The 15383-nt window shown below is 43.2% G+C and overlaps 1 protein-coding gene across 1 annotated transcript in view; it reads right to left on the reverse strand.

Moving 5' to 3' along the window:
* The window catches only part of LOC109488222, a 21909-nt gene extending 6998 nt beyond the window's left edge, over positions 1–14911 (reverse strand). Inside the window, exons 1-4 of the mRNA XM_019792425.1 lie at positions 14863–14911; positions 2869–3012; positions 2225–2238; positions 1728–1830 (exon numbers count right to left, since the gene is read on the reverse strand). Coding sequence (XP_019647984.1) covers positions 1728–1830; positions 2225–2238; positions 2869–3012; positions 14863–14911 — 310 coding nt within the window. The remainder of the gene's footprint in view (positions 1–1727; positions 1831–2224; positions 2239–2868; positions 3013–14862) is intronic.
* Between the last annotated feature and the right edge of the window lie 472 nt (positions 14912–15383).

Raw genomic sequence — 15383 nt, forward strand, 5'->3', positions numbered from 1 at the left:
ACTTGTTGCATACTAAATAAAGCTCTGAATAATCCGAGTATGCCAAATATATAGTTGGCAAATTTTCCAGATTATAACATGGGTTGCCAGACAAATTAGTCATGATCGGGATTCTAGCCAGCTCAAATTTTTTTTGTCAGCCCAGGTTCATGATTGGACCTGAGAAGAGAGTGCTTGCAATCTATGAGGGTCCATGGGCAAAATTTGGATTTTTAAGTCTTTAAAAACACAATTTCTGCATTTTGAGAGGCAAATCATGGCGTTGAGAGTGTTTGTTGGTGGTCCTTTGGATGTTTTTATATTTTACAAAAGTTGTCAATTTTGTCAATCAAGGCTGATGAATTGGTTTATAAATTTTTCTGTCACACGCCACAAAGTTCCTGCAATTGACAGAAAAACAGGTGCTGGTTAGAGCCCTGGTTACTGTAAATCCATTTAAAAATGCGGTTGGAAATCATAGCGGTTGGCGAAAAATGGACAAGCTCAAGTCACTTAATTATAGCGGTGTGAGAACATGGCTGATGTGTGTAAAAAATACATTAAAACGCTGGCCTTTTTTTTAAGAAAATAAAAAAAGCAGTTTACGCCAGGGAAAATCGATTTTTACAAAGAAAAAACAAAACAGGCACGCCAATGGTGTCTGGAAGTAAATAATTTACAAAGTACTGTAGCGGCGCGGTGACTTAAAAAAGTTCGTAATTACGCACGCTTGTGTTGCGTGCGGCACCGCCGCCCCCCTCCCCAAGCTCCATGCCGCCGCACGCTATGCCGCTGCACGCCGCTATGCCCGGCGCCGCAGACGAGCTTACAGCGAAACCCGGCGTCTTCGCCCTAGGATTGGAGCGTAATGGAATCCATGACGCCCTCGAGAAAGTTCTACAGACACTGTAGCCTTTAACAGTAACGTTTAATTGTATTTTTTGCCGTAAAAGTTGACTCGCAATTTTCGAAAAACTTGTGACGCCTTTTTTTTCACTCGGCGCTTGGTTCCCTAATTTTCGATTCGTCTTAGTCATAGCACGCTATTAACGCTTTTACATTTTGTAGTACAAATGACGCTTAACATTTGATTGTATTTCTACCTAGATTTCTACCTAGAAATTAAGCAGATTTATGCCGCATTTCTCGTAGTTTGTAACTCGTTTGTGAAGTTGGCCGCCGGGCCGCCATTTTGTTTATTGTTGTCTTCATGTTTGGGCGACGCTGAATTTTGTAACTCGTCTCATTTTTTTTGATGTTGTCCCGTAGTAGCACAAAATGAACGGCTATCGTTTCTGTAAATTTATGAAGAAACTTCTAAATCGAAATATACGCTAAAAATATTTATAAATACCCAAGTGTAGATAAGCTGGGAAATTTCAAAGCGTCACTACGTCACATGTGTTTGTGCATGTTCACAAGATTTTTTTTACTGTGGTTTGCTTAGCACTGCATAATTGTTAAAAATATGAACTACTTTATGTTTAATAAAATTTTATTTCTGGAAGCACATCAGTGTTTTGCTTGTTCCTATGTGAAGCACTAGTACTGTGCGTTGTGTGCGTAGTCAAGAAATGAAGCGTGATTGCGATCGTACCGTAACGAGCATGGGGCAAGAGGGAGGGGGGCGGAAGTGGTAAAAAAAAGTTGCGATCATGAACATTTAGCGGTGGAATAGTGACCGCTAAGACCGCTATAATTAAGTGACCGTTATCAAATCAAGAATTACAGTATGACTACAGACGTACTGAGGTGTGCTAGCTGCTGCTGTAACCCTGCTGCTGTAGGCTGGAGAGGGCCTCCCGGGCTCACGTCAGGACCCAGGTCTGTCTGCGACTCTGCACTCTGAGACTACAAAACACAACAACACAAAATTATCAGATAATTCATCTTCTTTGGTGGTATATATATGATGAGGATGACCAATACCACAGAATGAGATTTGTTAATAGACCAGTTTACCTTTCACGGACTGCATGAGCTACATGTACTTATGTCACAGGGGGGACATTTTGAATAGACTACACCGTTCTAGAACCTGGAAGTTGAATGCAGCTTTTGCTTTCGCGATGTCCCCCCTGGCAGATCACTGCAATGGTCGGCATTCTGTTCTCAGATACCAGAATCAGCTATCTGGTAAGATTGGGTGGAAGGAAACAGGGGACAGCCATCCTTCAGTGAAGTATCGATATGCTTAGACTCCTTGTACCAGTTCAGATCAGGAATTTTCAGAAATGAAACTTACCCACATCCTGAAATCTGCCAGGGGGGACACCGCATTGTGAAAGTCGGTTCTAGAACGGTGTTCTATTCGAAATGTCCCCCGTGACGTATGCAGTTCATGCGATCAGTGAAAGGTTAACTGGTCTATTACTAGATTAGCTGAGCATACATGAGAAAGAATAAATAATATTGAGTGTGGAAGTAAAGCCAAGATATAACTTGACACGTCAACAGAATGCATATCAAGACAAGACAGCATCAAAGTAAGAAACATGATACTAAAGAGCCCTTTCTTGTCTCCTCTCTTCATAGTTATCTGCCATCCACCTTCCGGCATGGCAACAGACATCTTTGCCCATTTTCGGCACTGTAAGAAGGCAACAAAATTTCTTTTTTTTTTCTCCAAAATCGGGCAAAAATCAATGCCTGCACTGATGTCATCAATAAAACTTACTTGCTGTGACCACTAGGAGTAGGATATTAGTTGTGATAAGTTGTTATAGAGGTTGACGGGCAAGCAGTACCAGGAGTTGGACTTACATGTGTTTCATCATCTTGTGTTTGTAGTTCATGTGTAAGTTTAATACTAATACTGATCTCCATGATCTGCTTGCTGGACTTCATCTGTTTGCTGAGTGCAGCGACTTGTTTCCGGAGCTCGTCCACCTGTCCAGCCAAGCTGTCCTGCTGTTCCTGGGCTGCTCTGGTCCTCCAGTGCTGTCTCCAGGCTGTGCAGCTGGAGTTTCCACCACTGACGCTCTGTATGGAGCTGTTTTTCCTGCTTCAGACTCTCAATCTCCTGAAGAAACCCTGATGGGCAGAACAGAAATGACACTTCGTTATTTGGTTTGTTTCAATTACATGAAGACAAGTAAGGCCACACCGACTTAATTTTATGGATGACATCCTCTGAAGGCCCCCAAACTAGTGCGCGCGGGCGAATAAAAAAAATTCCGGCAATAAATAAAAATGCTACTAAACCACAAGAATTCGAAGCTGGTATTGTGAATTTGCGTCAGTACAATGTACATAGCGACGTATATGAAAAGCCGGCACATGTTGGCTTTTTGCGGAATTTATGAATCGGCACTGTGCGTACGGTATGTACTGAGTTCTTGAGTCGTGGAGCTTCGGTAGCCTGGGTGCCCGGATTCTGTATTGTCGCTAACTATCATGGACTACCCAAGCCTAGATCCAGGCCAGTGCCTCGGTGGACGTGATCTTTTTTGAGAACAGACGAAAATCAATGCGCGCGCGGATGTCATCCTTAAAATTAAGTCGGTGTAGCCTAAGTATACAAAAATTACTGTTGATGATTGTGAAGACAGTTAGTGACCAGGGTACAGTATGTTTGCTAAAAACAAATTTTATATTAGGATAAAAGCTCATCTGTGTTGGTACATTCCATGATAATGTTAATACTTTAGTTCAACAGTAACACTCCGGGTCCCTGGGGAGAATAATACATTGGGGAAACCGAGGCTATCTACTGGTACATTAGATCCCAGCAGCCGACACTCAGCCAAGATTACACTTATCAGGCAATTTCAATTCATTACTTAAGTCATGTCAGTCCCCAGGTCACTGAATAAACTGAGTAACTGAATAAACTTCACTAGTCTACTGAAGAAGGTTGACTTCCCCAACTCCCCAGGATGGAAAATAACATGTTTGTCCGGGCCTCCACATGTGGCCACCAAATCTCATGTCATGTACCCAAACAAAAGTGGTTGTACTTAACCTGGACTTAACTAACCCCCAAGGCCCAAGGTCGCTGGAAAATACTACAAATTGGCCAAATAAAGTCAATAATATGCCAGTGAAGTTAGCCGGCCTAGTACACTTTGAGGAGTATTATTAGTTCGTCCTTTGGGATTCGGGGTGAGATCGTGTAACTTAAAGCGCTGGATCGTACAGTGTGATTGGCCAAAACTATGTTCGTTACAAGTATTTTACACGTACTGGAGTCTGACACATACTTGATGATAATAACTGGAGAGTGTTGTGAACTAAAGATAACAAATGAAGTTTCAGAACAGATCGTTATCAAATTTTGAGAATTGTGAAAAGTTCCCGCGCATGGGGTTTATGGAAAAAGGAGTCCAGTCCGATTGGCGGAAAAAGCAGTCCAGTCCGATTTTGGGGTGGAAAAAGCAGTCCGGTGGTTTCTACAAAATTTTACGAAAGACCATAGGCACAATTTTTTCTTGTGTGTGTACTTCTAGTTTCTATGGGTACTTCGAGTCTCTATGAGTACTTAGAGTTTCTATGGGTACTTAGAGTTTCTATGACTATTTAGAGTTTGTATGGGAACTTGAATTAGCATATATGACTCACTATATGCCGCCTTAACCCATAATTCAGGCAGCCTTGGGTGAGGAATAGCGGACAACTGATTTACACCTCTTGGGACCACTGAAAAGTAGTTTCTATACAGTCATACAGGTCACCTATCCACAATAAACAAAAGTTACTTATAAAGGGATTCTTTCTTACAATTGTACTTCCGGTACTTACATGCTTGTCGGTGTAATGCAAAGTCTGCCATACGTGGCTTTAGCTGGGGCCGGCTGGATGTTGGGCAGCTGGCAACCGTAAAGCGATTTAATCAGGCAACTTGCAAGCAGGATCGGCCCTGGAAATCTCGTCAGTTGACCGCTTCATCTTTTGACTAATTATTATTACTTATATGTAAGTAATAATCCGGAGGCATGATGATGATATGTAAGTTACAAACTGTAAGTTCCCATGCAAACTCTAAGCACTCATAGAAACTCTAGGTTCCCATACAAACTCTAAGTACTCATAGAAACTCATTTTTTTCCCATGCAAACTCTACGTACCCATAGAAACTCTAAGTACTCATAGAGACTCGAAGTACCCATAGAAACTAGAAGTACACACACAAGAAAAAATTGTGCCTATGGTCTTTCGTGAAATTTCGTAGAAACCACCGGACTGCTTTTTCCACCCCAAAATCGGACTGGACTGCTTTTTCCGCCAATCGGACTGGACTCCTTTTTCCATAAACCCCCCGCGCATGTGGTCGTTACCACACACGCTGAAAACTAGTCAGATTTGAGGGGGAATTTTGCCCATACCGCGGTGTCATCCTTGGCCGAACGAAAGTTTCCTATTTTTACCGAAGTCTACTACAGAATCCCATGTCCAGTATACTTCCATAAACCCTTACCAGTCTATCAACAGTAAGGCCTGGTGGAGCATGGAGCAAGTAGCGGTACTTTGTTGTGAGGATCATGAGTGCGCCATAATGAGTAGTTTTCAAGACATACAACAACTTCTGAAAACCCCTGTATGTGTCTGGATTAACGTTTAACACGCATGTGAGAGCAACATGGCACGACAACAGGCCAGAGTGTTACCTGGGTGTACAATGATGGCTCCTCGAAGACAGAAATTCAGAAGATCGCTGAACTTTCCTGGAAAACAACCTCCTGGTGCAGCGCGCCAAAATGAACCTACTAGATTTCCCGTGATTCTTTGCGGATCGCCCAAGTGTTTCCAACTAAACCAAGGAGGTTTAAAATCAAAAGGCCTCTTGTATTTAACCTTCTTGACTAAACTAGGCAAACTCCACTACTGTTATCTGAGCAGAATAAGCTTGCAAAGGCATCACTACAACATCGGAGCTATAGCATTCAAATAACCAGAGGTAAACAAAACGCCTATCCCCTGTAGACTTAGTGGAATAGTCCAGTGATCTGCCGCCGTGGGAAAAGACTCATCCCAGACTGGGCGGCGCCAGGTCCTCTGGTAACTTGACACATCTGAGCAGATTTTTCGCGCCACTTTGCAAAAAAAAGAGCACCACTTTACTCTCCAAGCAGATGTTGTGGGGGAATGATCGTTACCTTTTTATATGTGGCCGTTTTGTTGTTGTTGTTGCTGTTGTTGTTTTTTGTCGCTACCCCCAACCGTCGGTGGCTGGCGACCTTTCTCTGATCTTCTCTGGCTAATGGATACTGCCTAGTCAATTTGAAACTTTGAAACTTTTGATACTGTCTTTTTGCCACCGAAAGGGATCTGCTTGGAGATTTATAATAGCCGCGGCCGAGGGTCGCAAAATGTTACTCTCCAAGCAGAGGTTTGGGGTTGTTTTTGGCGTGTTTTTAGGCCTTTTTATCGGGGTTTCTCTTTTGCACTGAATCCCCCCCCCAAAAAAAAATCAGGAAATTCAGGGAAAAAATTCAGTGCAAAAGAAAAACCCAGATAAAACAGCCTAAAACACGCTAAAAAATACCCTCAAAACCCAAACCTCTACTTGGAGAGTAGCAAAATGTACCCTCCCTAGCCGGCCAACTCGCTTGGAAACTATTGTACTAGTACATGTATTCCCTTCATTTGGGCCAATGTCTATTGTTTTTTCCGCGGTGTCTGGTATAGGCTACACTTCACTTGCTAAGTAACTGTGATTGACAGTAGTCTCTACCAGACTGCTATACTAGTAACAGGAGAATATTTGCCAGGGGAGTTCGGCGGCCTTGTACTTGTAGGTTTGACTGGCCGCGCAGTTCGGAGGGAAAGAAACAACCTTCCCACGGCCGGACTCCCGATCCCCTGACCAATTTTACTCCTTTTTTTGCCGAATTCTACGATCCGAATTCCCGTAGAAAGGCCTGGTGAATAAAGTTTAATCATACCTCATGTTCGGTTAGAAATAGGCTTTGGTAAGGTCACATCAGTAACTTTTATGGATGACGTACGCACGCGCATTGATTTTGATTGATTTTGGCCTGTTTTCAGATTTTAAAAAACACACAAGAAATTCAACTTCTTGTAACTATGTTATCTCCAAGCAGATCCTAGGGTGGAAGGTAGCGTGTTATTACTGTCAGAGGTCAACGACCTGCTTGCTGGTGCCCCCCTCCCAGCGTATCTCGGCCGAATGCCGACGTGATCCCGCCAGAGGCGGTGACGCTCGCCCTAGAACGGACACATTATTTGATCATTACTACTCTTTAAGTTGCTGACGCGTAAAATTTGGTATTGAATATAAATAAAGATTCTGATATATCACCCCGTAACCCATGACCAAGTGAAGTCACACTGAAATCACATTGCGTTCAGACGCAAATCGCGATGCGGGAAAACCGATTCGAAACCACCTCTACAAGTGGCTTGGGATCGAGGCGCTTTCAATGTGATTTGGAGCGTTCAGATGGAGGGACTTGAAACCGGCTTTGGGGTAAACCGCATGTAAAGCGCTTTCACTGACTTCACATGAACACGGCCTATGTGAAAGCATTCTACAGCAATCTCACGGCCCAGGTGAGGTGGTCAGACTTCTCATCTAATCCATTCCAGCTCGAAGTTGGCACGTTCCAGGAGGACACACTGTCTGTCGCAGTTTCCTTACCTGTTATCAACCTGCCAATGGAATACCTCCGTAATGAAGCAGCATATGGCTACAAGCTAGGGACACGTGACATTCGCATTTGCCGATGACCTAGCACTTCTATAAGCAGGGCAAGATCAATGCAGTGTATTCTAAACACCTTGGACAGAAATCTGCGTGACATCCACTTGTATCTGAAGACATGCAAAACCCTCAGTATCTGTGCCGGCTCTGCTAAAGATGTTGCCTTCTCTATCGGTAACCACCCGATGGACAACATCATCAAAACCCCTTTCAAGTTCCTAGGTGGTTAGTTACGTCACAGCTAGCGGCTCCTCGGGACCGACCGCTGATATTCTGAGGGATCATAGGGACAAAGGAAAGAAATGGGATTATCATGAACATCGACGCATCACCTATCAGAGGGGAGTACAAATGTGAAATAAATATATAGAAACTATGTACAAGGTGCTATTAAGTACTTGCTGTCAATCCATGACGTCACACATTCTCACTTACAAGAACTGAACAACAGCGTCACCCAGTACCTGAAAAAAATGGGCGGGTCTGAAGTACCGTAGGTCTGAAGAGGTCAACAAACCCCGGAATCCTGTACCACAGTCAGGGTCTGGGCCTTTATACCTCGGTAGTCCTAGTAGAGCAGATCTATCTCCAACAACATGCTACCGTCGGGTTCGAACCCACGACCCCTCGAGCACCAGCTTCACAATCCGACGCTCAAACCACTCCGCTAAAAGGTCCATCGGCTGGGTCAGTTGGTAGCGCCTATAACCCCCCCCCCCTCCCCTCCCTGTTACACTACGAAACAGAAACTCCTGGTCCCGTGCAATAGTCAATCAGTGCAATAGTAATTGTGTAACTTTAATTATATTGATTAGACCTTGCGTCCCGTGAGTTCCTTAACTCATAATAAGGGACTGACCTAGGTTTTTAACTATTCGTCTTGTGTGTTTGTGAAAACTCAATAAAGATGATTTTAACTCTCTGTTGGTTGTTAGTAATGTTACACCGTTTTCTCTCACCCAGCTTAGTTTGTGCCCTGACACACAATCTCTACCAGACTAACTACGCTGGCTGTATGTATGTATGTAGGAGAATATTTACCATGCAGGGGAGTTTGGCCGCCTTGTAGGTTTGATTTAGCCTCCTTCGCAGGTTCCAGCGCGAAAATTCTCTCCACGGCAAAAACTTAGCAAAAACTACCTCGGCAGCAAAATCATCCCTCCGCGGCATATTACTCGCGTCCCTCACAGAAAAAGATAACGCCAACCCCCAACAAGTCTGCGAAGGAGGCTAGGTTTGGCTGGCTTCAGAGGGAAAGAAACTACCTCCCCGCGGCCGACTCCCTTGGCCAATTTTACTCTCTTTTTTGCCGAATTCTACGATCCGTATTCCCGTAGAAAGGCCTGGTGGAGGCTACCTAACACATGTGTCGCCCCTTAGTTAGTATATTTCAAATCTAGTCATGCTTTTTTTTTACCATTCTTGTATTTTTTTCGCGCTCTCACATTACATTTAGGGTCTCCCGAAGACGTCATCCATAAAAATCATTTGGTGTGGCCTTACCACAGACAACCCTGGATTGATCTTGATCTGGGGTTCGACTCGTCCTGACAAAAGACTGTATAAAGCGAGGATAATATCAGCCTCCACTAGACTCTGTAATGATGTTGAAGCTCCTTTGTCAATTTAGCCAAATAAATAAGTTTATTTGCCGGGCAGATGATTTAGCCGATATGGAGTTTACAGCTGTTATCTCCTATGATAATTAAATAAAATAATATAAGTAGCTGCCCAGTGAATCCTTCTCCAAGGCACGCCCAGAGTACTCTCCAAGCAGACGTTTTGATTTTGGGTTATTTTTGGCGTATTTCTAGACCTTACTTTATCGGGGTTTCTCTTTTGCACTGGAATTTTTATTTCACCCAACCCAAAGAAAAATTCCAGTGCAAAAGAGAAACCCCGATAAAGAAAAGTCTAAAAATACGCCAAAAATAACCCAAAATCCAAACCTCTGCTTGGAGAGTACGCCCAGAGCCCTACCAATACCAACTTGTTTCAGTTCGACCGGGACGTCTGTTAGAGATTCGGCCAATATACAGCAAGTATACTGCCGTATGTTCTTGACGTTGTTGTGCGTTAGCATCACAACTGAAGGTTACTCGAGGTCAAGTCAGCGTACCACTCATAACTACTGCACTGGTTGGGGCTGGATAGGTAGCCTGGTTAACCAGACCGCCGTGAGCTCAGCGCTATCCCTTCGGCGCGGAGAGCGTTTGGGGCCGCCAACCAGGCCTCACAATTACCGCGCTTCGGGGTGGGTGGGGGTGTAGGTTTCTTCGCTCACAACGGCGGCAAAAGAAGACTAAGCGTAATACACGAAGTCAGCGGATACAGGGAAATCGGCTGGAGATAGGTTCGTGCTTGGTAAAATTACCGCCAAGCCGACCAAAGGTTTGGTACCCAGGCTACTGGATAGGCGGGGCTGGCAAAAAAAGTTAAACAGTAATCTCCAAGCAGATGTCATGAGAGACGCCCTCCTAAGTGGGCCACTGTCATTCATTTCGGACATTCCTCCGAACTTGCCCCCGAACACCAGCCGACCAAGGTCAACTCAAGTTCGGGAGTCTGACCAGATTTTGGTCACCTTTCTATGCGAATCGAATTTGAGTTAGATTTCAGTAAAATATGACTTCCGAACACCTGCCAACCTCCAGCCAGATATGGTCGAATCTCCCGTCCACTCCCGAATTAATTAAGACATAAGAACACTTTATTAGCATTGACAGACTCACGAAAAATCTGAATTTATCAGTTCTGACTTCTGAGTGCAATATAATCATTTATATGTTGAAACGATAACTTTCTACTTGACTGTACATTATATGAAGATGAACGCCAAGAGCTATTCGATACTTTACAATTACAATTAGACAAGATATGTAAGAAAATGTCAAAGCAGGACACGTTTAAACACTTGATGTCATGCAAGAACAAATGTACAATAGACAAGCTATGTAATGATGTTTCCAGATGTTTCAAAAAGAGAGAAGAAAGGGCAACTATAACTATAACAGTAGATGATAGGTAGTATATAGTATTGTTGTAATATGTAGACTCCTAGCATTAGAATATAGCGTTCCAGTATGCAATGCCCATGTTTTTATCCTCTCGAACACATTTGGTCACATTTGTGCATTTAGCCCATCTGGGCAAGAACATGCAATAAAGATTCATACTATTATGATATAACGTTATATGTTCAATGCGTGTAGGAACGTCCTTTGAATTGTTATACATGTATGTCAGTCAGACTCGTCCAAATTGAGTCTTGTAGGAGATCTCGACGTTTTGCGACGCCGTGTATCTGGACTCCGTCTGGCGTAATGGCGTCTGCCGGCGTCCTCCGTTGATCCGAGGACTTCCTACATGGCCTACGTCAACGTGTTTTAGAATCGAAATTTTGTAACAGAGTGTAAACTATACAACAAAGAGAGAGAAGATCTTTATAATCTGATACAAACTATGTTCCTCATCTTCATACATCTAAGTTGTACAGATAAATCTATATTACCTTTTTTCCATTACTAAGAAACGCGAAGAAACCGAATTAACTAAATTGTAGCTACTTAACGATGTATAGATGTAACGTTATCTATATTCCATCCTTTCGTTGTGACCTGTACTTAACCCTGTGGGTATATGTGTACAATAAAGGTGTTCATTCATTTAAACATTTTGAAACATTCGCCGACCAAGGTCAACAGAATTTCCCGCCATCAATATCTCGCCCCTCCCCTTAATGAAATCCCTGTTGCCGCCTCTGCTGTCAAGAGACAGAGTCAAGACAAGACAGCGTTCAACTAACACTCACTAACAGTATTAGGCCACAGCAAGTAAATTTTATGGATGACATCCCCCGCAGACTCCAAATCTTATGCGAGTGGGCGAAAAAAACGCGGGCCGAAAAAAAACAAGGTTCCTACATTTTAAAATTTTGACTCAATCATTCTACAAATGGTTTTAATTCAGTGGCAACATCACATATACACAGCCAGCATCACATATCACTGCATCAAAGCAAGAAACAAAACATAAAATCAGAGCCTTTTCTTCTCTCCTCTCTTCATACTTAGGCCATGTTGATTTGATTATATGGATGACATCCGCGCGCGCATGAATTTTCGGCCGTTTCAAAAAAAAAAAAAGTTTTCAACCATACTGTAAATCGTGCAAAACAGTTGCTAAATGAGCAAATATATACCATAAGTTGCAAGGAAAACATTTAGAAACGATACCAATGTCATAGAATGCCAAAATCAAAGGAAAAAAGAATGTAAAAAAATGTAAAGAAATGAATTCGAAGAGTAGATTATTCGCCATAACATATTCTGTGCCATTTGTTCAACCTTCAGAACCACGTAGATTTCATAGTGAAAGCAACTTTTTTTTTTGCAAAACTTTTTTTTTATTCGCACGCGCGCATCAGTTTTGGGGTTCCCAGAGGATGTCATCCATATAATCAAATCAACATGGCCTTATCTGCCATCCACTTTCGGCATGGCAACAGACATTTTCAGCATAGTGGCCACTTTTAGAAGGCAACAAAATTACTTGTTTCATTTTCCCAAATCAGGCGAAAATTAATGCGCGCTGGTGTCATCCATAAATATTGCTCGCTGTGGCCTTATAAACACGATATGGTGAAGAAAATTCAAGCCCACATTGTGGTTGGCTGTGGTTGTGTTCGGGAGGCCATGCTCGGCTTTTGTGTGACAGGGGCTGCAGCCTACCCGTCTGTGGATAAAGCGATGGCAAATCAGCACCAAGGACGGACACCCTTTATATTACTGAGCGTGTACCGTTAAAACAAGTCCTGGCCGCTCATCTGCTTGGAGATTAGGTCTAACCAAGGAAGTACATGTAGGTCTAATGTTACACCCGTCACATGATAAGGCACGACTTGTATTTGTCACTCACGACACGCAATAAATCAAGTCTTGGTTTGTGAGAACCGCTATCCGCTCAGATCACGTACGGATTGAACAGAGAAGTTACGTCCAATTTCTCACGATAAAACACATCGATAGGAATAACGGGAAAGTTCATAATTTCTTTTGAACTCCCACTGGACGCCGGGCCCCAGCCCAAAAAGTGAGGTCTCCGAATCAAAGTTTCCGCCCTGTGAAAGTTCCCCGTAGCCCCTCCCACCGCGGGCGGTGCGGCGCCAGGTTGGCTCGGACGGCCTGTGTCAGTGTGTGCAGTCGGTGTGTCAGTGTGTGCAGTCGGTGTGCGCGGGAGCTGAGAACACAAGTCAGCCCTTCTGTCAGCTCTCTCTCAGGAGATCATTGCAGTTTTCCCAGCCGACATTCAGTAACGTCAGATCCCTTGCTTTAATACAGGTACCTAGGTAGGTGACTTTTCTTCACCATATCGGAGTGTTACCGTAATACATGTAATTGTTCTTGTCTTGAGTCTCTTGATAGCAGAGGCGGGCAACAGGGAGGGGCGAGATTTTGATGGCGGGAATGTTTAGAACACGTCCAAAAGAAACCTCTGCTTGGATACAAGTGGACAGCTTTAACTCTGAAGCTGACACTAATTTTTATCTCAACAGCTAGCATGCCCGTAGCCAGGGGAGGCCCAAAGGTCCACTTTTTATCTAGTAAAGGTCTAAGATTTTTCTTTAGAAGAAGGACAGATTTGTGTCACCAGAGTGGCTTGAATCATAGAAAAACTGCTCACTTTGTCATTGAATAAAAAGTTATTTTTGTCTTTGAAATCCTCTCAAAAACGCCGGGAATGAAAATTCAGAAGGTTCAGTTTTCAAAATTTTCCAGGGAAGCATGCCGCCGGATAGCTGTGGCAACTCTTGATTCGTAAGCCCGAATCAAGAGTTGCCACAGTTAGCCGCCGGATTGTGCCAACGGCACTCGCTGTTCTTGCAGACTGACACACAGTGATTATTCCTGCGAAGCTGTGTTTATCGATCCATAATTTTACTCTACTAAGGCCACACCAATTTAATTTGTTGTTTCTCGAATTTCCCGTCCATTTTTTTCTGATTTGCAAAAAAAAAAAGGTTTTAGATTCTGAATCAACTGCAAAAAGCTCAATGAAAGACATATTTTGGCCCCAATGGTTGAAGAAAGTCCTTTTCTTCCTAGTTGTTCACAGTTTTTCAATGTAAACTGCAACTTCGTTTCATGACAAGTTCAAAATCTATTGTTTTAAATTATAAACCAGGCTGGTATGTTGACTTCATGGCTCATATCGTAACATTTCCAGCCTTCATGGGGTGCCATGGCCTCTTTTTTTTTTCGCCTCGTTGCTTCATATTTTCTCTTAATAAATCTGAGAAACAACAAATTAAATTTGTGTGGCCTAACAGGTATCTAATGGTCTACATTAATAGTTTAACACTTAGGCCACACCAATTCAATTTCTTGGTTAACGGATTCGCCTGCTTCATTTATTTCAGATTTGCAAATAAAAATAAAAATCCAGAATCAACTGCAAAATGCTCATATTTTGCCCTGAACAGTTGAAAACAGACCTTTTCATCCTAGTTGTTACAGTTATTCCATCTTTCAATGCAATGGTATCATTAAAAGTTCAAAATTCATTGTTTAAATTTTGAACCAGCCTGGTGTGTTGACTTCATGGCTCTTATCGTACCATTTTGGGCCATAATTTTTATTAATAGGATGCCTAGGCCTGTTTTTTTTTTTTCGCCCGCCCGCTCCATTATTTTTCTAGAAAAATCCGTTAACCAAGAAATTAAATTGGTGTGGCCTTAGTTACAGAGAAAGAGTTAACGTATGTCTACTAACTAAGATACAATACAGATGAGATACAACTACAAGCTGTACATTCAACAGAGCGCTACCAGAGGCGGCGGCAGGAAATTTTGATTGGGGGGGCAAGATTTCGGGCGCCGAAGGCGCCCGTCAGCGAGCGCCGCAGGCGCGAGCCTACTAGGGGGGTCCGGGGGCATGCCCCCCCGGGAAATTTTTGAATTCTAACCCCTCTGAAACGCTATTTCCAGCATTTTGAGCCCTACATTTTTGTTTTATTTCAAGCTAAGTTTAATGCTCCTTCTAGAGTTTCGTCTATGAATTCTTCCATATGAAACAGAACCGAACGGTCATTGTGTGTCATTTAGGGAATAATGGACTGAGTAAACCTCGTTTGGGGTACCAAAAATATAGCTCCTGAGTAGGTAGAGGCGGCGGCAGGAAATCTTGACCGTCAGTGGGGGGCGAGATTTGTATGGAACCCACTATCGAGCGCCGAAGGCGCGGCGGCGAACCTAGAGGGGTCCGGGGGCATGCTCCCCCGGAAAAAATTGAGATTTTAACCCTCTGAAACGTGTTTTCCTGCATTTTCGGGGGGAAATTTTGCTGCTACATGAAGCTAAATTTCTAGTACTTTGTAGCTAAGTTTCTTACTCGCTATTCGACTGTATGACGTCCACGAACTTCTTCCACAATACACAAGGGGGGTCGGGGCTTGCTCCCCGGGAAAATTTGAAAATCTCGACCCTCTGGAAACGCCATTTCCTGTATTTTGGGAACGCATTTTTGATGTTTTGCTGGGTACACATTTCGTCTAATCGTCAATCGAATCTCAGTTCGCCTCAACCAAGGACATTACAGAAGATTTCTTAGTAGGACATTCTAAGATCTGACAAAAATTGTTGAGCCAGTCCTTGGTTTAATTAAAATTTAATACCTTGTATGGTTTACTCTCATCGGCTCCGGCGGGAAATTCGAGCGGCGCGGTGCGGGACCTGAGCGGGAAT

The sequence above is a fragment of the Branchiostoma belcheri genome, unplaced genomic scaffold (genome assembly GCF_001625305.1).
Source record: "Branchiostoma belcheri isolate BF01 breed outbred unplaced genomic scaffold, Haploidv18h27 scaffold112, whole genome shotgun sequence".
In the NCBI taxonomy this organism is placed as follows: Eukaryota; Metazoa; Chordata; class Leptocardii; order Amphioxiformes; family Branchiostomatidae; genus Branchiostoma; species Branchiostoma belcheri.